This window comes from Rattus norvegicus, chromosome 8, assembly GCF_036323735.1.
Source record: "Rattus norvegicus strain BN/NHsdMcwi chromosome 8, GRCr8, whole genome shotgun sequence".
In the NCBI taxonomy this organism is placed as follows: domain Eukaryota; kingdom Metazoa; phylum Chordata; class Mammalia; order Rodentia; family Muridae; genus Rattus; species Rattus norvegicus.
In genome coordinates this window covers 33,674,941-33,699,677 of record NC_086026.1, presented here as the reverse complement: position 1 = coordinate 33,699,677, position 24,737 = coordinate 33,674,941, and the positions used below count along the sequence as shown (strand labels likewise).

The following is a 24,737-nucleotide window of genomic DNA, read 5'->3' as shown; positions in this document are numbered from 1 at the left end:
CTGTACTGAGATCATCTGCCAATCCCCATCCCCATTTCATCCTGGAGTTTGGAACTCCTGGGAGTTCCAGCATCTCTCATATCTGGTATGCAGTGTACATGCTAGGCTAAGTCATTAAATTAAGATCACAGTCTCTTCTGTGTCTGAAAAAAATCCCTGTCTGGAGCAGGGAGGAGCAGTTTCACTTACGTTTCTATGCTTCAGGGTACTTAGGCCGATCCCATCCACTCCATGTCCAGAGCCTCGCAGGCCAGGCCACGAGAGGCTCTTTAATTTCTTATCCTTAAGTCTTTCCCAACTGCAGCAGTTTAGAATTTAATTATCTGTTTCTTTTGCTAGGCCATTATGAAGGCTCCTATTTTCATGCTGAATTATGGGTCACACATCCCCCCTTCTGTACTAAAAAGTAAACCAGAGGAATGTCTTTTATCCTGTCTCCCTCCCTCCTCTGTGATCCTTCTCTCAGGTTCTGCGGTTCTGATCCCAGGAAGGGCTCTCTAACGCAGATTTTATTTCTACTCTTTCCCTTATGCTCCACTGTCATTTGAAGCAGCAAGCCAGCGTCTCCATTCCATCACCCTTTCCTCAGATTTCCTGACAGATAAGCTAACGTGCAGGCAGTAGCACAGGGCCTTTTCCCACTGAAGTCCCTCTTGTATGCAGTTCTTTCTGGATAGCTCAATTGCAAGGACCACAAAGCTGCTGCCCTAGCCATCTTATCGGTCTGCTGTGTGCTGTTTTGTAAGACTGTGATATATTCTCTAGTTCACGATCCATCCTCAGAGGGTCCCCATTTCTATGATCTGTCTGCATGGTGAACTCCATCAAAAAGGCATTGCATATAGCACAGAGCAGGGACTTTCAACTTGTGGGTCACGACCCTTGTGGGGGCTAAATGACCCCTTTCCAGGGGTTGCCCAAATAGAAATATCCCGTATGCCAGATATGTACACCCTGATTCACAAGAGGAGAAAAATTTCAGTTATGAAGTAGCAACAAAATAATTTTATGGTCTGGGGTTGCCACAACATGGGGAACCGTTGCAGTAATTTCCAACCCCAATAAGCCCAATTAAAAAAACCCACATAATCCAGTTACTATATTTATAAGCGATAAACCTAGATTGGGCAGAACTAGCACTATACTAACTTATTCCCCAGCGATGAGACCCTTGTTACTTGTGGTTTCTCTTAGCCACATGGTTCTGCTCCACCTTAGCTTTCCTCTTCTTCCTCCTCTTCTGTTCTCTCTCCTTCCCTCATGGTCTCTTCTCTCCACCTATTCCCACTCTCTGACTTCCCATCCCACCTTTTCCCTCCACTGCCCAAACACAGGCTCTAGCCTTTATTGACCAGTTAAAATGGAGAGGAGGTTCACACGAGATCACCTGAGTATTGACTGCTTGTTGGGGACAACCCCTCTTGAGGAAGCAGAATTAGCTGTAGAATTCATGCAACATCAGGACAACCCACAACAAGGAAGGACTGACAGGAAGACAGCCACTCTAGGATTCTTCCAAGTATGCCTCACTTTCAGCTTGGCCTTAAGCACATATCACCAGACTGAAAGAGCACTAACAGGCACAGGAAAGAGTCCCTCTAAGCCCAGCATTACCATGAGCAAACAGCTAATGAGTCTGTTCACTGGATCTACCTACAAAAGCACAGATGACGGTCAGGCAGCTGCATTACTTAAAAGCCCTACAGCCGCACAAGCGAATGCTATAACACCACACTACTACCTCACCTCTTGCATACCCTGGCACACCCCCTTCCCCTGGACCACAGGCAGCTGGGTCAGGGTTATAATAAGCTGGGAAGGACAAAGGGGAGTATCTGGAACATCTTCTAGGGTCTACCTCTATAGCAGTCTCCTGAGGACAATCACAACTGTTCTGATGTCAAGATGGCAGAGGTCATGTCATGCTTGGAGAAAGGACTCCCACATCTCCTCTTATATGGTAGGCCAATGATCTGGTCATCTATTTAGAAAACAAGTGGGAAAAGCCCAAAGAGCTGACACATGCAAACCTGTACCTTTAAAAGAGGCAATGCAGGCCGTATAGGAGACAGTGATCGCATGAGAAAGCAGTCAGGGGTTATCCTGTAATTGCCTTCATTGACTATGACGACTTGGGCCTGGAGCCTGGATGTAGGGACAAGAGGGAGCAGTGGGCTTCCAAGGGAAAACTCCCAAGTTCGTGATTTAACTGGTGCAACTAGCTGGCTTTGGGAATCTCAATTCCATTTGGACATCTAATGAAGTCTTTAAGAGAACCATCTAGTTGACTTTATGATCACAAATTTTAATAAAAAAAAAATCAATCTTAACAGAGAGATTGTTTAAAACTACCTGGGGACAGGAATAGACTTAGTAAGTCCAGGAAGGCTTGGCAGAACAAGGGTGAAAACAGGTGCACTAGCATAGAAGAGCCAACTATTAAGATTTTTAGGTTGTCGTTGTTGTTATTAGAGACACTCCCATACTGGCTTGAACTCATTTGTGTAGCCCAGGATGGTCTTGATCTCATGGCAATCCTTCAGCTTCTTGCATGCTAGAACAGTTTAGCTCTGTTTTTACCAATTACTCGTCTGGACTCAGATCCCACCGTACCTCTGGCTGGCCACCACCCGGGTGGGACTGTCACAATCCTGGGGCTCAGGGCCACTGCAGAAACCAGGGCTCCCCCTTCCCCCACCCCTAACCGCACCGGGCCGCAGGCTTAGATACCTTAGGCGGAGCAAAGCACCCCAAGCCCCGAACCCAGAACTCGCAGCTGCGTTTCCTCACCAAGGCTGAGATCCAGCGGACACCAAGGCTGCAGGTCTCTTCCTAGATCCTTCAGCGCCATTCCGACCATAGACGTACCGGCTCGCAGTCGTTCCCGCGCGCGCACAGAGACGTTTCTGCGAACCAGTCACAACGTTCGGGATTTGCAATCGACCAATCACCGCGCTGAGCCGAGTTTGCAACCTAAACCAATGGTCTGGGTCGTCGACTGCGTGCGCACAAATGGGCGGGGCGAAGGCTGGAAGCTAAACAAGGCTGGGGAAGCTTTTGCCTTAGCATTCCGGTTAATGTTGTGGTCAGGACGTCACTAGTGTTTTCCTTACCGGCTTGCTTTTCTTACACGACAGGGAACCTAAGGGCCTGTGGAGACAGCATACTTCCTGTAATAAGCAGTCACCTTTGCCCCTACCGAGTGACACTGAGCGTGCATGTGAAAGGTACCTCACCCCGTCAGACAGCACGGAAACGTTGTTCGTATTCGAATGTGAAGAGTAGCCTGGCGTTTATCGGGCAAAGAAGTAAGAGGAATGCAACCAAAATATTACAAAGACGCACCTGTAGTGCTAAGACTTTACGGAACATCTGGGCCCGAGTTCTGGTGGAAAGAGGCCAGGACCGCCATGTTAACTAAGAGAGACAAGGCGCCCTTTGGCACTGCTCATGCGCGCATGAACGCACCCTTTGACGGCCTGGGGGTGGAGAGGGAGAAGACGTGCGCGTGCGCGTGGCATCTTCTTCGCATCCGGGCCGGAGTTCTCTTGCCCCCTCCCCCGCCTGGCGCTGCCGTAGCACTTCGGTGCGTTGCGCCGCGGGAGTCTAGGCAGTTCAGTGAGTGCGGCTGGGCGCTGGACCCCACCCGGTGGGCGACGAGACGCGCGTGCTTGGCGCCTCTCCTCCCGGGGCCCTAGTCGCTGCACCGCCAGGATCTGGGGAGGTACTGTGCCTGGCCTCTCGGTGCACCGCTGCTCTGTGCACCGCAACCCGCAGCCGACCGCCTTCCTCCGCCCTGCCTCTCCCCAGGGGCGCAGGCCGTCGGCGATCGCCCACCGCCCAGCTCAGAGGAGCGGGGCTGCGGTGCGGCGTCCAGCGCGTTCCCGCAGCCGGCCCTCCGGCCTGCCTTCCCTGAAGGCAGCCCGAGCCTTGGAGGGAGGGAGCAGTCTGTGCCGACACCGGCGCGGCCAGGCGGGGAGATGAGCTTCTTCGGCTTCGGGCAGAGCGTGGAGGTGGAAATCTTGCTGAATGATGCGGAGAGTAGGAAGCGAGCAGAGCACAAGACTGAGGACGGGAAGAAGGAGAAATATTTCCTCTTCTACGACGGGGAAACCGTCTCGGGGAAGGTGAGCCTATCTCTGAAGAACCCCAACAAGCGACTAGAGCACCAGGGCATCAAGATCGAGTTCATTGGGCAAATCGGTGAGTCTATTCCCTGAGATCTTCCCAAGCCCGGGACGTCAGTCCACCCCTGGAATCGAGTGTGGGACAAGCTGGGAGCAGAGATTTTTCAGTGCCCAGCTTCTGCGAGGCCTGCGACAGGTTCTTTTCAACTGCAGTCTAAAGCCTGAGATTCACCCACGAATCCCGCCCGTGGGCGACTCCCCCATGCACTCATTACCTTCTTCCGTGCCAAAAGTGACAGCGTGCTGCTGGGGAGGTGGGGACAGCCTAGATTTAGGTAGGGAGCCCTCTGCTGTATGGTTGGATGCTCACCTGGTGCCTGGGTCTCCCCATTGTCTTTGCAGTGTGCTCCCAGCTTTGCTCCTATACCCAGGATTTCATAAGTGAGGCGCTTAGACAATATTCTGCAGGTGGGTCTGACAGCTACAGCTGTCAGATCCAATACAAAGTTAAGTGGCGACCCCACCCACCTATCCATCATCCCCACCGCACCCCCCTTTAAAATACAGTGTGGTAGACAGGGTTCATAAATTCCGTTTATCTCGCCTCCCTTCTGTACCACATTCCATGCGCATGTTTCGAATACCTCTAACCTGCCTCTTTCTGATTGCCTCTATTCCTCAAACTTCTTTATAACAATGCTAGTATTCAGTTGTCTGCTTTTCTCCTTAAAGTCAAAGAAGTGATGCTGCAAAGACTATACAGTTAAATGATTGAAAATTTGCAGTGCTCAACAGCCATCTTTAAATATTGTTAATTTTAATAGACCTAGACAAAGGAAGGTAGTAAAACAAAATATTTGGGGGAGCCGGGTGAGTTTGGTGGTACATGCCTTAAATTGCAGCATTTGGGAGGCAGAGACAGGTCGATCTCTGAGTTGAGGGCCAGCCTGGTTCACACAGTGAGTTCTAGGCCAGTTGGAATTACATAGTGAGACCCTGTTTCAAAATAAAACAAAGCCCCACAAAGATTTGGGGAGCTGCCCCCATCATGACTGGGTTGTCACCAATTTTAAGTATTTTGAGTCTTTTGTGTCATCAAAGTGCCTGGGTACTTCTAAAATAAAATATTTGTATCATGAGGTCACCAGTAGATTATGGCCCCCGGGATGATGAACACCAGTCAGGAAATCCCTACCCTGTACCCCATACTGCACATACGGATACTGATTTTTGCAACTTCCTTGGGAAAGCTCGCTAAATTCATATGCTGAGAGTCGAGCCTATCATCTGTTTGCTCGCTTTTACAGAAGGTGGGAGGAACCCTTGGAAAAGGAGTCCTGGTAGCTAGCTTTCTGCAGCCCACTGTTTGGCCTTAAGCATCTTCCCTTTTGGTATTTAAAAATATGAAATCTAGCTGCAGACTGGGTGATCATAAAGGAGCTGTTTGGTTTTTTTTTAAAGCTAGGACGTGAAAATACTGCTGCTGTACCAGAAAAGAGAGTGAAGGGTGAACTGCACACTGTTCCTCTCTGGCTTCTGGCCTGGACGGGTTGGTATTTGGAGCCTGATCACTGCTGTGGCAGGCCGTTAGTGGTATCTTCAGTCTTTCCTGAGCTAGAAACCAGGGCATCCCCTTCTTTTCACACAGCAATGCCTTGAGGTATTGCCGGGTGTCCCCACGGAGGATAAAGTCCCTCCTAGTAAAGAATCACAGGTCACATTATAAATCCAAAGCATTTTATGATAAAATAGTATATGAAATAGTTCTGGCCTACTGTGAATTGGTATTTTAAGTAGGAGTTTTAAAGTTCTTACATCAGTTCTTTTGCTCTGTAATACTGGTAAAAACAGGTATGTTTTAGTCTTTGTCTATACCATCAACTGCCTGATTATGAATAACTCAGAAAGTTCCCTGCTTCATTCAGACAGTATGAAATGAGCCATTCTTAGGAGGACAGCATGGTGTCCAGGTCCCTTTCTGTTTAAATACAAGGTAGCCAAAGAGGCTGTTTGCTGTAATTGCCCCACCTGGTCTCTTGCCTCACTCCTTCGTGCCAAGTTTGTAACCTTACTGAATTTTCTTGAAACCTTTTATTGCTTCTTGGGATAATTTTCCCCCGGGGACCTTGGCACTCTGACCTGCTGGGGCCTCAGCTCTGTCAGCTGTAAATCAGGTGTGTTAAAGTCACCTGGTTATTATGATGAGCTACTGGGGGGGCTGTCTCATGTCTCAGATAGAGGGTTCCTTCTTAGAGGTAAGAATCAGTGCAGTGAGACACTTCCACTTCACAAACTGAATTACAGCCACTGATTCAGGCTTCCCCCGTAGGCTTCATCTGCTCTGCCCATGTGCACTTTTACGGAGGACATTTCCAGCTGTTTGCCTTAAAGCATTTACTTCTGCCATATGAGCTTTCACACAGCTAGCGGTGGGCGTGGTGCTGAAAGTATACAGTTCAGGTTCATTCACGCTCATTATCTGTGGTTATGCGACAGAATAATAATAGATCAAGCCAGAATTGGAAACAGTATATTTATTTTTCAGGCTTGGGGTTTCTTGGTCTCAAGGGGAGGATATCAGAAAGACCTTTCTAAGCAGACACGATGGCATATTCTTGTAATGCCAGGACTCCAAAGGTTAAGCCAGGAAGATCTGGAGTTCAGGGTCAGTCTGGCTACACAGCAAGGCGCTGTCTCAAAACATAGGAAAGGCTTTTCTCGGTATGTGTGGTATATAGTCTCTCTTCTCACCTCTCCTACCTCTCTTTCCATTCCTAAAATTGATTGCTATTAAGGATATACCAGCTTATTCAGCACAAAGTACTTTCCTTGAGCTTCATATTTCTTTAGTATCTTTGTGACTTCCCCAAAGAATCGGGCATGACATACCGTGTCATCCATCTAAGACAGTTATTACGAAGCGACTTCGGGGCACCGGAGCGAGGCCAGTGGGCAACTTTGTCGAAGTTGTGGTTCTGTGGTTTTCTCCTTGGTTGCATTCTTTGACTATGTATCAAGTGGGCGGGACTTCTGTCATGTTAGAAGGCCAGGTTTCGTGCGTAACTGTAGCTACAGCCAAGAGAGTTACTTGCCATCACGGAGTGCTGTCCTTCCTGGTATAACAGCTTGTGTGTTTGTGCATTTGTTTGTTTGGGTCTTGGAGGAGTTAGAGCTGTTGCCCCTTGTCTAACTCAGTAACCTGCTCTGACAGTCTCTTCCATACCCTGCTCGTAATTCTCTGCAAGGATGAACTTCCTAAGAGGCGATTCTCATGTTGTCAATACCTTAAAAGCTGTTTTGTTTATTTGCTTTTTACCAGCTCCATAGAGGGAATAATTTCTTCCCTTTCTGGAGCTTTCCCAGCCTGCCTTTGTCTCTCTTTAACTTCTTGACCAATCAGCTTCTTCCCATTTCTTCTAGTCAGGCATGGTGGTGCACACCTGTCAGCCCACCTCTTGGAAGACTGAAGCAGGAGGATCGTGAGTTCCAGGCCAGCCTGGGCTACATAGTGAGACCTTATCTTTAGACATAAACTAAATAGGGACTGGAGAACTGGCTCACCAGTTGAGAGTACCGGCTGCTCTTCCAGGGATCTGGAGTTCAGGTCCCAGCACCCGCATGGCAGCTTACAACAGTCTATGACTTTTGTCCCATGAAATCCAACACTCTCTTCTGCCTCAGAGTCATACATGTAGACAAACACCTAAATACATAAATAAATAAATCTTTTTTGCTTTGTATTGTTTTGGTTTTTCAAGACTGGGTTATCCTGGAACTCACTCTGTAGATCAGGCTGGCCTCAAACACACAGGAGATCTATCTTCCTCTGCTTGGAATAAAGGTACGCACCACCACCACCCAGCTATAAATCTTTTTTTTTAATGAAGTAAATAAATAATAGAAACCCTCTTTTGCATAAAGCATTGGTTTCAAACCCCAGTACTGCCAAACAGACCTCTGTTCCTTCTGAAGGTTTGGTGTCTTTCTACTTGTATTTTAACTTTTTCCTTTTCTGAAGAAGAAATTGACCTGCCCAATTCGTACTCTTTCTTCAAACATCTGCTAATCGCGTCTTCCTCTGTTCTTCTAAGTTCCAAGGTTACCTTTCTTCAAGCAGGTTGTGACATCATTTTTGTGTTTGTTTGGTTTTTTTTTTTTTTCACTTGTTTTACCTTCTTACCCAAAGGCCAGAAACTACCTCCAATCCATCACTAGTCCAGTGGTTAACCTCTCTCTAGTCTCAGTGGCTAGCTCCGCTCTACTAGTCTAGTGGTTATTAATCTATGGTCTCAGTGGCTAGCTCCACTCCATTACTAGTCCAGTGGTTATTAATCTCTAGTCTCGGTGGCTAGCTCCACTCCATTACAAGTCCAGTGGTTATTAATCTCTAGTCTTGGTGGCTAGCTCCACTCCACTAGTCCAGGGGTTATTAATCTCTAGTCTCAGTGGCTAGCACAGAGAAAGTGCTGATTGATCATTTTTCACCTGGATAATCTTGGTTCAGTTCTAAAATTTTACAGAAGTTATTTTCTGGATTTTCTTTTTTTTTTTTTTTTTTCTTTTTCTTTTCCATCGTCTTTTGAATTCAGGAAAAAACTTAAGAAGCCACAGCTATAGGGCTGGAGAGATGGCTCAGCAGTTGAGAGCACTGACTGCTCTTCCAGGGGTCCTGAGTTCGGTTCCCAGCAACCACATGGTGGCTCACGACCATCTTTAAATGGGATCCGATGCCTTCTTCTGGTGTATCTGAACACAGCTACATTGTACTCATATATAATAAATAGGTGAATCTTTAAAAAATAAAAGTAAAAAAATTAAAAAAAAGAAGCCAAAGCTATGCCAGGCAAGTATTTCTGAACTCTGAACATCATTAATAGCCCCTGGAATTACTTTAATGAAAGAAAAGAGAGGTTGCCAGACCTGTGGCTCACCGGGTCCTGCAGCAACTGCTCTGACCTTGCAGTTTGACTATTGTTTCAAGTGAGTAATCAGTTTCTAGCTCTTAATGTAGATCCAGGTTTTAGTGATCCTGTTTTTTGGCTGCTTGGCTGTCCTCTCTGTATCTAGTACCCTTCTTCTCATAGCATAGTCTCTATTGGAAAAATGCCAGTGAATGTCTGGTAAGGGAAGCCTTCCAGGTTAGACTGGTGGATTGGAAAGATGAGTAGTTTACAAGGAGCAGTGAGGGCGCTACTGCGCAGTTATGGAAGAAATCACTTTCCTGCTGAAATCCTTTGGGAAACACTGGTAAAAGGTGTAAGCCAGACTTGGGAATCGTGAAGGCTAATGGGGTTAGATGAACCAAATATAATTAGAAGGTCAAACTTGCAGAGATGGGCAGACACAAATATCCTTATACCCGAGAGCCAAATAGATAATTTTTTAAAAGTGTATAATGAGCTCATCAATACCAATAAGCCTGTCCTTTAGAGAACAAAACAAAACTCCAGACACTCTTATTTTAGCTCATTCACTCTTGAAATACCAAACGCAAAAGCACGCAGAGGTTAACTGGATTGATTCCGGCAGACTTACTAAGTTGTCAGCAGGGCTTAGATTTGCACAGAGCAGAACTGCGCATGCACAACCCAGAGGTTGCATTGCTCCTTTGGGTCTGCCAGGGGCAGGAGCTGGATGGAGCTGTAGCAGGCAGGACTCTTGATCATATACTCTGTGGCTCAGAAAGTCAGATGAAAACGAGACTCTTGCTGCTTTTATATCTCTCCCAAGCCTCACACGAAATCTAGACTATGTGGCAGTGGCCCAGCAGCAGGTCCCAGGATGTAAAGCCAATGGCTCAACTTCCTTCTACAGTGGCAACCTCCGTTCTTGACCGTTGGTGGCAGGTATTACCAGGAAAACATCCTGAACGCAAAAAGTACTTCCTCTTTTAGAGTGAAGAAGGGAACTAATGACAGAAGTTACTTGAGGGGGACCGGGAGAGGGAGAGTATGTAGTGAGGCGTAGAATTTCTCCCTCTCTCCTGAGGGCCTGTGGTGTTTGGTGACTCTAGCTGATGCTTTGGGATGGGAGAGGGGCTTTTTAATATTCTCTAAATTTAGGGCCTAAGTCTCTTGCTAGAACACTTGGATTTTCTGCCTTCTTTTATTTAAGATGAAACCAACCTTTCTGGCAAATACCAGTGTCAAGCTACTATTTCTGCCCCTTTGGCCACAGTGTTTGCAGACACATTCCCAAGCTGCCTCTAAGATTGCAAATCAAAAAGGCCATTCCAAGCTGGATGTGATGGCATACACATGTATTCCTAGCAACAGTGAGCATGGACCAGGAGAATGACTTCAATTTAAAGCCAGTCTGGGCTGTCTATGGAGCAAGACCCATCTCCACAAAATAAAACAACAAACGGCCATTCTTGCTCTCCTCAGACCACAGTGTTCTCTCGTGGGATTTCTTGTAGGCAATGATACTCACGTGTGATAGGAAGAAAAGCATTGGAGAGAATGTGATGCTGTACAGGAAAGGCGTTCTACCCAAGTCTCTGGCTGGGCCAGGCTTGGACTTCTGCACCATTGCTAGTATCCTCAGATACCACAGTCTGAGCACAGTCTGAACCATCCCTGAGTTTTCATTTCTCACGTTGCCTTTGGGTTGTACGGTGGTTGCTTTTGTGTGTTTTTCCTTCTCTTCCCATTTTTCCTCTTGATGCTGCAGTTTTCTACTGGAAGTTTGTGGACACTGGGGAAATGTGCTTTTTATATGAATTCACTGGACCTGAGGTACAGGGATCTCAAGTTAGGGGTTCAGTTCTCACATGAGCCAGCACCATCTACCATGCTGGGTAGCAAGACCGAGTGGAAGATTTCCTGTCACCAAAGATGGCCCGATCAGTCCTGTCCTGTCCTTCTCTGCATGTTCTAACTTTACTAGGGGCATAGTTAGTTACTGGGTTATTCACCTTCTCCTGCATAATGTGGACCTGTTATCGCCCGTCAGTGGATTTGTGGATTATCACTTGCTGCCTACCATGCCACCCAGTGCTGATAGCACTTCATCTTCAGAAAGGGAAGTAGAGTATTTGCAATAAAAGACTGATGGCCGGGCATGTTAGCACACGATTTAATACCTAGCACTCAAGGCAGAGGCAGGTGGATCTCTGTGAGTTCAAGGCCAGCCTGGTCTATATAGCAAGTTCCAGGACAGCTGTTGCTACAGAGAGATACTGGATCAAAAAGCACACCAAACCAAACCAAAAAAAAAAAAAAAGCCATTGATGTAACTAGTTAGGAAATGAGCCATGGATATTAACCACAGGGTACACTGTAAATTTGTATGGAAATAGCATCACTAGAGTGGAATTATCTATACTATTACCATATTCATGAATCGGATAAATGCTTTTTGAGTTTTGTTTACTCTTTTGTTTAGTTTTGGTATGTCTCTCTTCCTGTCTGTGTCTGTCTCTGTCTCTTTCTCATCCCCCTCCTCTCCCGCTAATGTTGGTGTCAAGCACAGGGCCACCTCGTGCATGACTGACAGGAACTCAGCCACTAAACCATACCCTCAGCTCACGTTGAGTAAATCTTACAACAGCCCACTCTTCTTCCAAACGCCCCTAAACGATAGAAAAGCTCCTGCGGGATGAGCGTGTCAGGAGGCGAGTGGAGTGTGGGGATTTTGTAGTCTGTTAAGATTAACAGCCGAGATTATTTCTCTTTGTCAGGAGGTGGTCTGCCCAGCAGGACAGGGTTGAAGACTGCGGTGGCCCTAGAAAGGCAGAATATCTGGTTTCTTGAACCCAGGAAGGTTTTGATCCCAATGAAAGCTTCAGATCTTATACTGTTGGAGCTGGACCCAGAGCAAGTACAGAGCTCTGAGCAGCCCAGTCACCCCTGAGAAAGAGAGAAATGATGATCCCCAGAGATGCTGAGAATGAGGACCAGGCCTGAGAGACAGCGGGCTTGCTTTTCAAGCAGCTGCTCCATTGTCCTAGTTCACCTCCCTCCTATGGGGTATAGCCTAGCACAGTGCTGGAACTCAAGGATATTTGAGGGATGAGACTTGAGCCGTCATGGGCTTTGTGTCATCACAGGCAGAATTCAGTGCTTTGGGCTTCATCTTTAAAGGGCCTTCAGTCCAAAGTAGAAAAAAAGACCATGTATATATCAACTTAACAACTTAATTCTTGTATATATTGTTATATATTCATACATACACACACATATATATATACACACAGATGTATTGAATATGTACTGTTATAATGTATATATACATACAATATTTTATTATATATAATAATTCTTAACTTGTAGAATATAAAAAGATAAAATAATATAGGTCTGGTGATAACATGAGCTTATCATGAAAAAATACCAGCTGGGCATGGGCTCATGTCATAGTCCTAGAATTTGAGAGAATAAGAAGACAGAGGATTGCTGTGAGTTTGAGGCTAACCTGTGCTACATAGTGAATTCTGGGACAAACTGGAGTGTGGGATTAGAAGGCCTGATCTACCCTTCTTGCAGGATTATATTGTAAGGATGATATAATGAAGTAGCCATTCATATCCTGCAAAAGTCAGGAATGTTAGCAAGGTGCCCTGTTGCTTATGTTGATTCTTTTGATATATGCTAAAATCACTGAGTTCTAACCATCTCAGAATTTTCTTACCTGTATTGGTGCATAGTCAGTGGATTGCTAACAGGAATAATGGCTTGGATCATCACACTGGCTTTTATTTATTTATTTTTAAGGTTTCTTTATTTAATATGTATGAGTATTTTGACTACATGTATGTATGTGCACCACATGTATGCCTGGTACCTAGAGAGGCTAGACCAGGATGCTGAACCCCCGGAAGTCCAGATACAGATGGCTGTGTGCTACCCGGTGGGTGCTGAGAAATGAAGCCAGGCCCTTGTAAGAGCAACAGTGCTCTTAACCAGTGAATTTTCTCTCCATTGTACTGGCTTTCTCTGTATCATGGATTCTCCATATGTGAAGCAGAAGTGTCGACTGGACATGATGGTGCACGCCTGTTATTCCAGTTGAGACTGGGGCAGGAGAATTCTTATGCCCAAGAGTGAGTGGCCAACCCAAGTAACATAGTAAAACCTTGTCTCAAACAGAAAAAGGAAGGTGTCTTTGGGAAGGCATGTGTATGGAAAGCCATTGGAGGGGCTGGCGTCAGGGGAAAAAGAGGCAACCCTAAAACAAGGCCACAAGTCTGGTTGAGGCCTTCAGGAGAGAACGGTGTCTCCCACCTGCAGGGCCCTCTCCAGGTTCATGTATGTAAAAGCTTTTGTTGTTCCTCCAGAACTCTACTATGACCGTGGGAACCACCATGAGTTTGTGTCTCTGGTGAAGGACCTGGCTCGGCCAGGAGAGATCACCCAATCGCAGGCCTTCGACTTCGAGTTCACCCATGTGGAAAAGCCGTATGAATCCTACACAGGACAGAATGTGAAGCTGCGGTAAGTGTCTCTGCTTGTGTCTGCTGTGGCCCTGGTCCTGTCTCACAGGGGTCTCTGTGGCAGCTAAGGAAGCACGGCAGCTGCAGTGTGCTAGTTCATGTTACCTTGGGCTGCCTTGCAGGGAAGCCTGCTGACTGGACGTCCCTCGGTCGTTCTCCAACCCAAATGCAGACACTGTCACCCTTACTGTTACCATCACACGGTAACCTCGAGAATTTATAAGTTTATGTACTTTGAATAATAGATATTTTTGACAACCATTTCTTAAAATTTTTGAAAATTCAGCAATTGGCTTTCACATGTGAGGTGGCCGCAGACAGACACCCCCACTTGCCTTCCAGGGGTCTCGACTCCTTCCCATCCAGATCGCCCACAGAACATCAGTGTCATTTTGGACTCTAACTTAAAGTGTTAACTTTTGAAAATAGATACTAGTTTAGGATTCTAACTCTAGATCTGTATTCTCCACCTTTTGGAAGAGATAAGAAAACAGTGTTTTCATGTATAACAGAAGTCTTGAAAAATGTCACAGAGCATAATAGAGTCTTTAAAAACTGGACACATAGCTTAGTGTGCACTTACCTAGCAATGCGTCATCGGGACCCGTTCTAGGGCTCTCAAACCAAAAAGCTAATGTGTTCAAGAAACTGAGAGAGACTGATGCCTGGACCTCTCGTAATAGAAAATAAAAATCCACAGCAGCTCCAGGCTCATAGATGATGTGCCGTCACCGGGCTACAGCATACTCTGTCTGATCACCTGACTCCAAGTCTTGATCTCACAATGAACTTGTTTCCACCACCTATGGGCCTGGATCTAGGATGGTGAGGATTGCAGCGAGACCAGCCTTTCCCTTTCTTTCTTCTAGTTTCCCTCCATCCATCAGAACTATTATAGACTCTTTTTGAAATATGTACACCAGATTCCCACTAAAGACAGTGACTCATCCATCCTATCACTCTGGGGAAAGTGCCACTGAGGATTATCTAGCACTCACTTAGCTTGGCTATGGGAATTGTTTTTTGATTTTTTGTTTTTAAATCTAAACACAAGGTCTTGTTATGTACCCGAGGCTGACCTCAAACGAGGGCTGGATTACAGGTGTCTGCCACTGGAGTGATCAGTGACCCCTAAGAACAAGTTTTTAGCACAAAGGAGATTTACTTGCCTCAGGGTCAAAGGCCAGGAAATGAGACAAAGGTAGGAGACAGGAGGAGGGAGAGGAACAAGGGAGAGGGACAGGGTTATTTGTCCCAGGGGACAAAAGACTGCCTCTGGATAGAGAAGACACAGAAGTGGCCCACAGGCAGATGTCAGCTTATAAAGGTCCACGAGGAAACCTGTGTTAGGATGAGATGTTGGGCATGTTAATAGGGCAGCTGAAGGGGGCTTTTGATTGCTGGATTTTGACACTTTGATATGTGAACCTTGGTGGTCAGCCTCAGGAGGAGGAAGTGGCCAAATAAGGGAAGAGGCCTTGGTGGCTAGCTTTAGGAATACAATCTAAGGGTTTTTAGCAAGGCAGAGGGAACTGGGGAGAAGGGCAAGCCACCTTGCTTGGTTACTCCCACTCTTTACACCTCAGTTGTTTGCCTTAGTGTTTAGTGTTATATAGAAAGGTACTGTAGTTAGAAAGGGAAATCATGGGGTGGCAAGCAGAGGGCTCCAAGTGTAGCTCAGTGTAGAGAGGCATAGGCAGACTTGACGAATTGATGTGTAGGGCACCAGCACGGTCCCCACAACACACACACACATAATTAAACAGAATCACTGTGTGATCCAGCAGTTCACTTCAGTAGTAGATCGAAAATAATTGGACATTGAGTGTGGAACAGATAAACTGACACCTGCGACTAGAGCAGTCATGGTGGCCCATGCCTTGAAACAGAGACGGGCGATCTCTGACTTCCAGGCCAGGCAGGGCTAACAGTGAGACCCTATCTTGCGACTAGAGCAGTCATGGTGGCCCATGCCTTGAAACAGAGACGGGCGATCTCTGACTTCCAGGCCAGGCAGGACTAACAGTGAGACCCTATCTCAAAAAAAAAAGCTACATCCAATCAGACATGGTGGTCTATGCATTTGGGAAATAGAGGCAGATGGGTGTTGCTATGTTTGAGGCCAGCCTGGTCTTACAGGCCACCCAGGGCTGTATAGTGAAACCCCGTCTCATAAAAACAAAACAAAGACCCCACAGCATCAAAACTACGTTCAGTCAATGGCATACTAGATGTCAGGAGTTCTCAGTCCTTTCCCCTCCGCCTGTCAATTGGGTCCAAGCAAAACAGTGGGGTTTTTGTTGTTGTTTTTTTGTTTGTTTGTTTGTTTTGTTTTTTTTGGAGTGGCAGGGGACCTTCTATTAGAGAAAGTCTCTGAGGGGCAAAGGTGTACTTAGGCCCTAAATAAAAACATCATACAGCAGAACAGAATTAGAAACCTTGCCTTGAACCTTTAGTGAAGTGCAGTCTTCCACAGGTAAGAGCTGAGGGTTAGGGACAAACACCTTGCTTGTGTGGTTCTGACAGAAGTTCCTGAGGTAAATAAAAGGGACTGCCTGGAAGCAGTCAGTGCCTCACAGAGCTGGCAGCCTGCATGTGGCTGATGTGTCTCACTAGCTTGTGAGAGTATGGACCAGATCTCTGTGCCCAAACAGCCAGGAGTTAGATAGTAAACAAACCCTCCACATAGATGGTTCACAGTGGTAGGGGTCATAAAAACCATGCCGTTGGAGTAGAAAGTAAAGAAACCACTTTTACTAAGACAAAGTCCTTAATTCATAGCCATGAGCTCCCAAAAGGATTTGGAAGGAAGGCTTTGACCAGCCTCACCTGGGATTGCAGAAGTCTGTGCATATATATATATATATTTTTTTCTAAGACAGGGGCCCATAAATTCTCAAAGGGCTGTGTAGGCCCAAAGGGTTAAGCGTTACTTACTGTAGGGTTCTCTCAGGTGGGCAACTTTGGAGTCTGGTCTCTGTAGCATCTGGAGGCTGGAAGTATTCACGTCGGGTGTCTCCATCTCTTACAGCTATTTCCTTCGAGCCACCATCAGCCGCCGCCTCAACGACGTTGTCAAAGAGATGGACATTGTAGTTCACACGCTTAGCACGTACCCCGAGCTGAACTCATCCATCAAGATGGAAGTTGGAATCGAGGACTGCCTGCACATCGAATTTGAGTACAACAAATCCAAGTAAGTCTCCGAACCCCAGGCTTGTGTGGTAGCTGTTTACGGACGGTAAGAGAGATCCTGAGTCCGCTGACGGCTTCATGGTACCGTGCTGCTGGGGAAGACCACAGAAAGAGCGCACTAGACGTTAGGCCAGTTAGATGGGCCAGGGAATAGAAACTTCGTAGGTCAGTATATTAAATCATTTCCAGTCGCATCGGTAAGCATTAGGATGCCTTTCAAAGTCAAGCTGAGGTAGCCTTTAGGTTGTTTGTTTTGGATGCTAGGTAAAGCTGCTTCCTTCTATGGCTGGGAACAACCGTAGAACACAATGCCACTATCATTTTTTTCCCTCCCTGCCTTGGAAATCAAAGCGAGGAAACCATGCGCCGGCAGTGGCCTGCTTCCTTCCTGAACCAAAACGAGTTACAGCACATAATACCTGATGCACTTCTGTAAAGGTCTTAAAATAACGTTTACCTGGCAAGTTGGGAAGCTGTGTTTTACTTCGTGTTTATTATTAGAACGTCAAAATATATAATTGTTTGTAAAGTGCAGAATTTTCTGGCAGTCTTACGTCTTCCTTTTAAATATAATCTGTTCCTGAAAGTATCTGAAGTTCAATCCAAAACTGGAAGCATCACCCTCTCAGTCTTCCATTACCTTCCTTCCTTACATAGTGGCCGTCCCCAGGTGGGCTGCCAACCACAGGCTAGGCATTAAGGAGAGCCAGGTCACCTACTAAGGGTTTAGGAACAAGAGAAAGACTTAACTACACAGACTAGGCTGGCCTCAAACTTGTGGTCCTGTTCCTACCTCAGAAGTGCTGGGATTACAGGCATGTGCTGCCATGTCTGACTAGGACAGTTTTTATTTAATTTATTTATTTTTACACTCCAGATTTTATTCCCTTCCTGGTCCACCCTCTGACTGTTCCCCATCCCATACCTCCTCCCTGCCTCCCTGTCTCCACAGGATGCCCTGTCCCCCTCCACCACACCAGACCTCTAGACTTCCTGGGGCCTCCAGTCTTTTGAGGGTTGGGTGCATCTTCTCTGACTGAACCCAGACCCGGGAGTCCTCTGCTGTGTATGTGTTGGGGGCCTCATCTCAGCTGGTGTATGCTGCCTGGTTAGTGATCCAGTGTCTGAGAGATCTAGGGGTCCAGGCTAATTGAGACTGCTGGTCCTCCTACAGGGTTGCCTTCCTCCTCAGTTTTCTCCAATTTTCCCCTAATCCCACCAGAGGGATCAGCACCTTCTGATCATTGCTTGGGTGCACACATCTGCATCTGACTCTTTCAGCTGCTTGTTGGGTGTTTTGGAGAGCAGTCATGATAGGTCCCTTTTTCTGAGTGCTCCATAGCCTCAGTAATGGTGTCAGGTCTTGGGGCCTCCCCTTGAGCTGGATCCCACTTTGGGTCTGTCGCAGGACCTTATTTTCCTCAGGCTCTTCTCTATTTCCATCCCTGCTGACTGGGACAGATTTTAAACCAGGAGCATAACTTGACTCCAAGAACATTGTGAAACAAAGTGACATGTTTCTTTGTTCCCTGGCTTGGAGTGAGGCCCCCATGAAATAACTATTGTGACCTAGAGCCAGTCCCGCTTGGCCTAGCCCACCTGTTGGATAGGGGATAAGTGCTGGGAAGGAGCACCCCCATCCCCTGCAATCTTCTTACTCAGCTTGGTCATATGTTAACCCCCCACCCTCTGCTGAAGGCAGCACCTGGCAGCAGTGCTGTCTGTAAGAGCCTGAAGCAGCCTCTAGTCAGCAGGGGGAAAAAGGTGTTTTAGAGTCAGTTACTTGCAGGCAGGGATAGATACTCCTTTCCTTGTATAACAGGCTGTACCATAGGAAACATGAAACATGTTTCTCATACGGGTGTGCTCCTGTGTAAAGTTCCATTATAGTAAATGATTGCTTCATTTATGAGTATAGAAAACCTTAGCATCCACACATGGCCTATGAATATCCCCAAGAAATGTTGCTGGTGGCCCCCTGCTGTGTCCGCATGTGTGGGGTCACCTACTCAAAGTCTGCAGCATGCAACAGTGTGTAGCAGAAACCTGAAAACCAGGAATTGCCTATTTGAACCCTGAATCATTCAGTTGAATAACCAAGTCTTCCAATTACTTTTCCCCCCACTTACCAAGAAGGAGGCCCAGTTCTGAAGTCCCTGCCGGGGATCTCATACTCAGTCTAGCTTCGGGCTTGAAGAGTACACTGTCTTTTGGGATACAGGGCTATTTATACACAAACTGTCAGCGCCATTGGCTAGCCCACAGAGGAAGGGACTAGAAAGAGTTAGAGGCTAAATTCCTATTAGCTAAGAAGCATAAACCATGCTAGCAGAGCCCAGAGAGCAGGCAACCGTGCAGAGGGAGAGTCACTTGTTTTGCTCTGCCCTCGCCTGGGCCGTCTAGCCTAGAGCGAACAGAACTATTTACTAGGAACTGTTAGGGCCTAGCTCCCTAAACGCATTGTGTGGAAAGTAAAGTGGAAGGAAGAGACTCGATTCCTGTGCTTGTCAGACTGGCCTAATGCCTTAGAAAAACACGTACATTACAGAATACTGGTGGTACAGTTGGGTGAGGTGGTGCACACCTTTAATCCCAGCACTCAGGAGGCAGAGACAGGTTGGAGGCCAGCCTGGTGTACAAAATGAGAACTAGGCCAGCCAAGAGAACCCTGCTGAACAGAGAAGCCCCGTCCTGGAAGAGCAAAACCAAACCGTAAAGGTGTATCCTGTGGAGACAGAGAAAATAAACAAATACTGATTGTTGAGATTGTACTGATTGAGGAGATGCTAATGCATCTCCTTTGAGCAGGGTTTGGAAGAGGAAAGTCACACAGATTCCATTAAGGTCATATGCAGAAGTTGTTCCGGAAGTGAGGTTGAGTACTCACTTCCATTACCCCTGTCACCAACAGAGGCGTCCTAGACAGCGTACTCCACGCGGAAACACAAAGGGGCTAGCACCTACCACCGTCCTCCTTCCTGTACCTTCTCTTCCTCAGGTACCACTTGAAAGATGTCATTGTAGGGAAGATCTACTTCCTGCTGGTGAGAATCAAGATCAAGCACATGGAGATAGACATCATCAAACGGGAGACAACAGGCACGGGTCCCAACGTGTACCACGAGAACGACACAATAGCCAAGTATGAGATCATGGACGGGGCGCCGGTCCGAGGTGAGCCTTCTGGCCCGGGACCACTGCTACTATGCTTCCAGGCCATGTGCTCAGTATCAGCATTGGGGAAGGGCTCAGATTTTGGAGTAAAACCTCTTTCTTTTATCTATCTTTTTTATTTATTTTTTGAGACAAGGCCTTACCGTGTGGCTGGTATAGAACTCATGGCAGTTCCTAGCACTCACGTGGGAAGGGGAGAGAAAGGCTGAGTCCACGGAGCGTCAGCTTCCACCCCATCTGCAGCTCCAGCATCCCCACACTGACCTTTCGTATACACTTAGGGTTTCCTCTCAGTTGGCACATGCACATTCCTGCTATCTCTCCCCCTTGGTAAGTGGAGGCAGGAGGATCGGTTTAGCCTCATCCTTGGCTAGAGAGTTTAAGGCCTACTTAGGCTGCATGAGACCCTACATATCAAAACAAAAATTGAAAACTGATTTAAGATATATTTGAGTATTTAATTACTCTTTCCTCTTGGCCTTTGGACATGTGTTGTGGCTGAGGGCAAGAGGTCCATGCGCCCTAGCCCTTTTCATTGCTTGGTTCTCGCTGCAGTAAAGGGATTCACTCCAGGAACTCATTTCTCTGCCATGAGTGCACTACTAGATTGCTGGCCCATGCTACAGGTGCTTCAGACAACACCAGGAGCCAGGGTCTCTAGGACGAGTCGGCTTGAAAGCTCTTTGTATAGTTTGGGAATCTGGATGATTCCTGGGAACGAGCAAATAGCAACCATTGACATTTGTTACTAGCTCTGTAGCAACTGAGGATGAAGGTGGTTTCGTTTCCTTTGAAGCGCATGGTAGCCCATTCCTAATGGGTGCTCCATGTGGGAGGAAGATGCCACATTGGGCAGACTGGAGACAGCAGACTCACTCTTAGGTGTTTACCCGATCAGACCCTTGAGCGTGTTGGAACCCAGCTGTCTTAACTCTCATGTTCCATTCTGACCAGTTGTGCAGGTAGAGTCCTTTCTGCTGTGCAAACGAAGCAGGGCACAGAGAAATGGCACGGGAGAGCAGATAATTAAAGGTTCGTTTATACTTAGCTAAAGGTTGGCCTTTCTCAGTAGACCTGCTGCCCTCATTTTGTTCCTCTTATTAGACTGTGATCGGACCTATAAAATATGTCACTGGGTTCTCTGGTCTTCCAAGCGAAAGCTACAGATGCATTCAGAAGTAAACTGTCTACTGGAGAAGAGAGTCCAGGATGAGTTTTCTGTTTCCTAGGCCGCGGTACCGCAGATCACTACTAGAGTGGAGATGTATTCCGGGGCATAAATTGACTAGCTTCGAGGGAGAGATAAGTGTTGGGGAGATAGCTCAGTGGTTAGGAGCACTTTTGTAGAGACCTGAGTTTAGGTCCTAGCACTCACAGCAGCAGCTCTATCAGAATAACTCCCAGCTTTCCTGGCTGCCACAGATGCCTGAGCATACATTGTATGCACCCACATACAGATGCAAGCATACACATCAATAAAAATAAGTTTAAACAAAAAAAAAATTTTTTTTAAAGAAAAACCCAGTAACTTAACAGACTTACTGGATCACAACTCTAATTCCGTACTCGGAAGGCTGAGGCAGAGGGAATTGCTGTGAGTTCAAAGCCAGGCAGAACTACCCAACAAGATACCTGGCACATAGCAAATGGTACCTATGGTTTCTCTGTGCTATTCAGTGTTTCTCACTGCTTTCAGCACTGGGAGGGTATGCTCAGAAACCGCACACTGAATGGAGCTGGATAATCATACTTACTTCAGGAAACAAGGGGTAACATCTCGAAGGGCAGGAGGCACCCTTTGCTTTGTGTTCCTTGCCTCCCTTAGCTGGAGCTGAGCTGCTGCGGCTAGCATGGGTGTTCTGCTGCAGTGCCTCTGTCCCTTGCCCTCATTGTTGCCTCACCCTTACAGGTGAGTCCATCCCCATCAGACTCTTCCTGGCAGGGTATGAGCTCACGCCTACCATGCGGGACATAAATAAGAAGTTCTCTGTGCGCTATTACCTCAACTTGGTGCTGATAGATGAGGAGGAACGGCGCTACTTCAAGCAGCAGGTGGGTGTCTCCTCCAGGACCCTGGGTACCCTTGGGCACAACACAGAAAGGCCACTGTTCTCACAGAGGGCCATCTTGATACTTAAAGCAGAATGTTAAAAGAAAATAACCAAGCCTTATCCTTGTTATTTTATGAAGAGGAAACATGGAACTGCCTGAACTCCTACAGCAGGAGTGCAAATTCCCAATTGATACCTAGGATTTGCTTTCTCAGGCCTAGCTCCCACTTCTGTGGCTTACACCAGGGACGTGGGCATTAGCAGCTATTGCTTTGGTGAGATATGAGCAAAGGAACTTATTCCTGGAGATTCCCTGGGACCAGGGTGGGAACCCCTGGGAAAAGCATCCCCAAGCCTCTCTCAAGTACCATATTGCCCCTTCTTCCAACTCTGTAGGAAGTGGTGTTGTGGCGGAAGGGTGACATCGTACGGAAGAGCATGTCCCACCAGGCAGCCATTGCCTCACAGCGCTTCGAGGGCACAACCTCCCTGGGTGAGGTGCGGACCCCTGGCCAGCTGTCTGACAACAACAGCAGGCAGTAGGCCCATGGGGCCAAGAAGTTGCTGGGCTTCCACCACAGAACCCCCATCTACCAAATACCAGCCACTGGGGGAGGGGGAGGATGGTGTGAGGTTCAACTGGCTGTTACTTGCAACCTTGGAAACAAATCATGTTTTTTACTTAAATTCTTTTCTCTGAAGAACCTAAGGGGCTTGGGTTGGGCAGCAGTCTTCCTGGGATTCTGCAGCCTAGGTAGGGATAAGGAGAGGAAACATTCTGGAAGCTAGTCTCTTCCTTGGGAATGAGCTGTGTGTCAAGGCTATCTCAAGCCTTAAAGCAGAGTTGAGAGCACACATCCTTGACTCCAGGATCTCTAGGCTTCCTGATACAGAAGCTGAGTATGTCCCTGGCATTTACCTGCCATCAAGGCTCTGGGTAATCATGTCTTATACTCCCCTTGACTGTTCTGAGGTAGTGGCAAAAATGGTTGGGCCTGTCTCATCTAAGTTGGAGGAAGACTCAAGGTCAGGAAGCTACCTCTCTGGATGTCCGGGACGTGGTGCTCTGAAGTTTCTACAGTCACCTCTGGCCTCTCACTACTGGGACCAGACCCTTCTCCATCTTCTCTAGCTTGTCAGAAAATATACAGGAACAGAAGCTTAAGGAAGGGTCTGGGTCTGACTATTCTCTCACTTGTGAGAAACAGGGGCACGAGAAACCCTGATACGGTGTCATACATGGATGGCTAGGAGCTGAGCTAGGTCTCCTGTAGGGGAAACATCAGAGAAGGCAACCGTTTGCCTTCACCACATGACTCCACTTGGCAACCCATCATCTGGGTTCTAGGGAATTAATTTAAGTTATCCAACAAGCCCTAAGCAGAGGATCTATTTCCTTTAGCCTAGATCCCTACAAGACGCTGGGATCCATCTGCCTCCCTAAAGCAGTCCGTCGTTACTCCTTGTCTTCTGCTTGGTTTCTGGAACTGGGCTTGGTTTCAGGCTTGTAGAAGTTTTGTTCTTACTCCCACCCATACCCTTTCATCCCACTGTTAAGGGAGGACGGGCCTCTGCACAACTATGCTACCATGACTTCAGAGTAATTCTGCTTGCCAAATTAGTCTATCTTCACCACTTCACTGACTAAAGTTTAGGACCACTGTTTTGTTTTGTTTTGTTTTGAACTTAAAAACAAAATAGGAAAACTCTGGTGAATGCTGGTATACTAGAGAAGAAGCAGTTCTTCCTCCTGCTCTGTGCTTGGCCTGTAAGTAGAAAAGGGATGAAATGTCTTTTTCTACCTTGTCTGGAAATGACTAGAATTACCATCTCCTGTTGGCCGCCCTCCCCTGTCTGAGAAAGATCAAGTGGACCTGATGTTCAACAAGTACAGTATTCACTGCTCTGTGTTCTTTGTAATTTGGAAAGTAAAGGATTTGTTCCTGTGTCATCTTCAGTTCATGTAGAAAATGGGGATTCTTGCAATCTCTGGCTTTGACAGGGCGGGGCTGATGTTTAAAAGTTCAGATGAAAGACTCTTGGAATGACTGAGGTTAGCGAGCTAAGGAAAGTAGTTTTCTCCATGCCTGACCCCCAAGTTTAGGCGTGACATACAATCCCCATGGGAACAGGTTCACCCATCCAGCTGTCCTTGGCTATCAAGGCTGGGCCCTAGCATATGAAGGAGGTGGGTTCTGTGCTTTTGCCCTTTTCAGGGTTTGACACTAGACTCTGCTGTGCCTCCTTTAATATCTTATTAAAAAGCATTTGTCAACTTCTCTGCCTCCCAGCTGACCACACAAAGCCATTTTCCAACTTTGCTAATATCGTAAGCCTTTCTTCTGGGAAAACTAGAAGGTAGAATATGCTGTTTCTCTCAGGAGCTGTGCACAAGCCAAGTCTTGTTTTCTCTGCCTCTGCCCCCATTCTCTTTTCTCTGCCAACTGTGAAAGTATGGGGAGGCTCCCATCCCCATCCTTTAGGGTTCCCAAACCTGGGGTGCATAGGTACTAAACCAAGCAGTGCAACCTGTAATTAAGAAGCTGCAGTGTTTCCATGTTTCTTAATGTGTTGTCTTTTCAATGGCTGTATTTTCAAAGAACATTTGTTTTAATGATGTCTCTAATTAAAGGAAGCCCTATGGCTTTGGAGGCATTGTGCCCATGCTCCACCAGATTCTGTGCTCTTTCCTTCTGAACGCTGTCTCATCTGGCACGGTGTGCAGCATGGCTTCAACACTGCCTTCTTTTTTAGTGG

General features: G+C 46.9%; 2 protein-coding genes across 6 annotated transcripts in view; one reads left to right on the top strand and one right to left on the bottom strand.

The window, feature by feature from the left end:
* The window catches only part of Ncapd3 (non-SMC condensin II complex, subunit D3), a 69,307-nt gene extending 65,843 nt beyond the window's left edge, over positions 1-3,464 (bottom strand). For 2 of the 5 annotated variants that reach the window (XM_063265375.1, XM_039081366.2), the window contains exon 1: positions 2,791-3,361. In XM_063265375.1, coding sequence (XP_063121445.1) covers positions 2,791-2,860 — 70 coding nt within the window. In that variant the 5' untranslated portion in view covers positions 2,861-3,361. Of the gene's footprint in view, positions 1-2,790 lie in introns of all 5 variants that reach the window. The other 3 variants (XM_006242736.4, XM_006242735.5, NM_001034000.1) reach the window with 3 other exon arrangements.
* Positions 3,465-3,545: 81 nt separating this feature from the next.
* Vps26b (VPS26 retromer complex component B) lies at positions 3,546-24,653 on the top strand. Its single transcript, NM_001106809.1, has 6 exons — positions 3,546-4,203; positions 13,405-13,561; positions 16,592-16,756; positions 19,754-19,929; positions 21,839-21,981; positions 22,377-24,653. Exons 1-6 carry the CDS (start codon positions 3,981-3,983, stop codon positions 22,521-22,523), a joined length of 1,011 nt encoding a protein of 336 aa, NP_001100279.1. The 5' UTR covers positions 3,546-3,980; the 3' UTR covers positions 22,524-24,653.
* The last annotated feature ends 84 nt before the right edge of the window (positions 24,654-24,737 follow it).

Bases quoted from the DNA above. Each gene is read 5' to 3' on its own strand.
- Vps26b (NM_001106809.1), top strand. From the start codon at position 3,981: ATGAGCTTCTTCGGCTTCGGGCAGAGCGTGGAGGTGGAAATCTTGCTG. The intron at 4,204-13,404 runs GTGAGTCTATTC...TTGTTCCTCCAG, and splicing joins CGAGTTCATTGGGCAAATCG to AACTCTACTATGACCGTGGG. The intron at 13,562-16,591 runs GTAAGTGTCTCT...CATCTCTTACAG, and splicing joins GGACAGAATGTGAAGCTGCG to CTATTTCCTTCGAGCCACCA.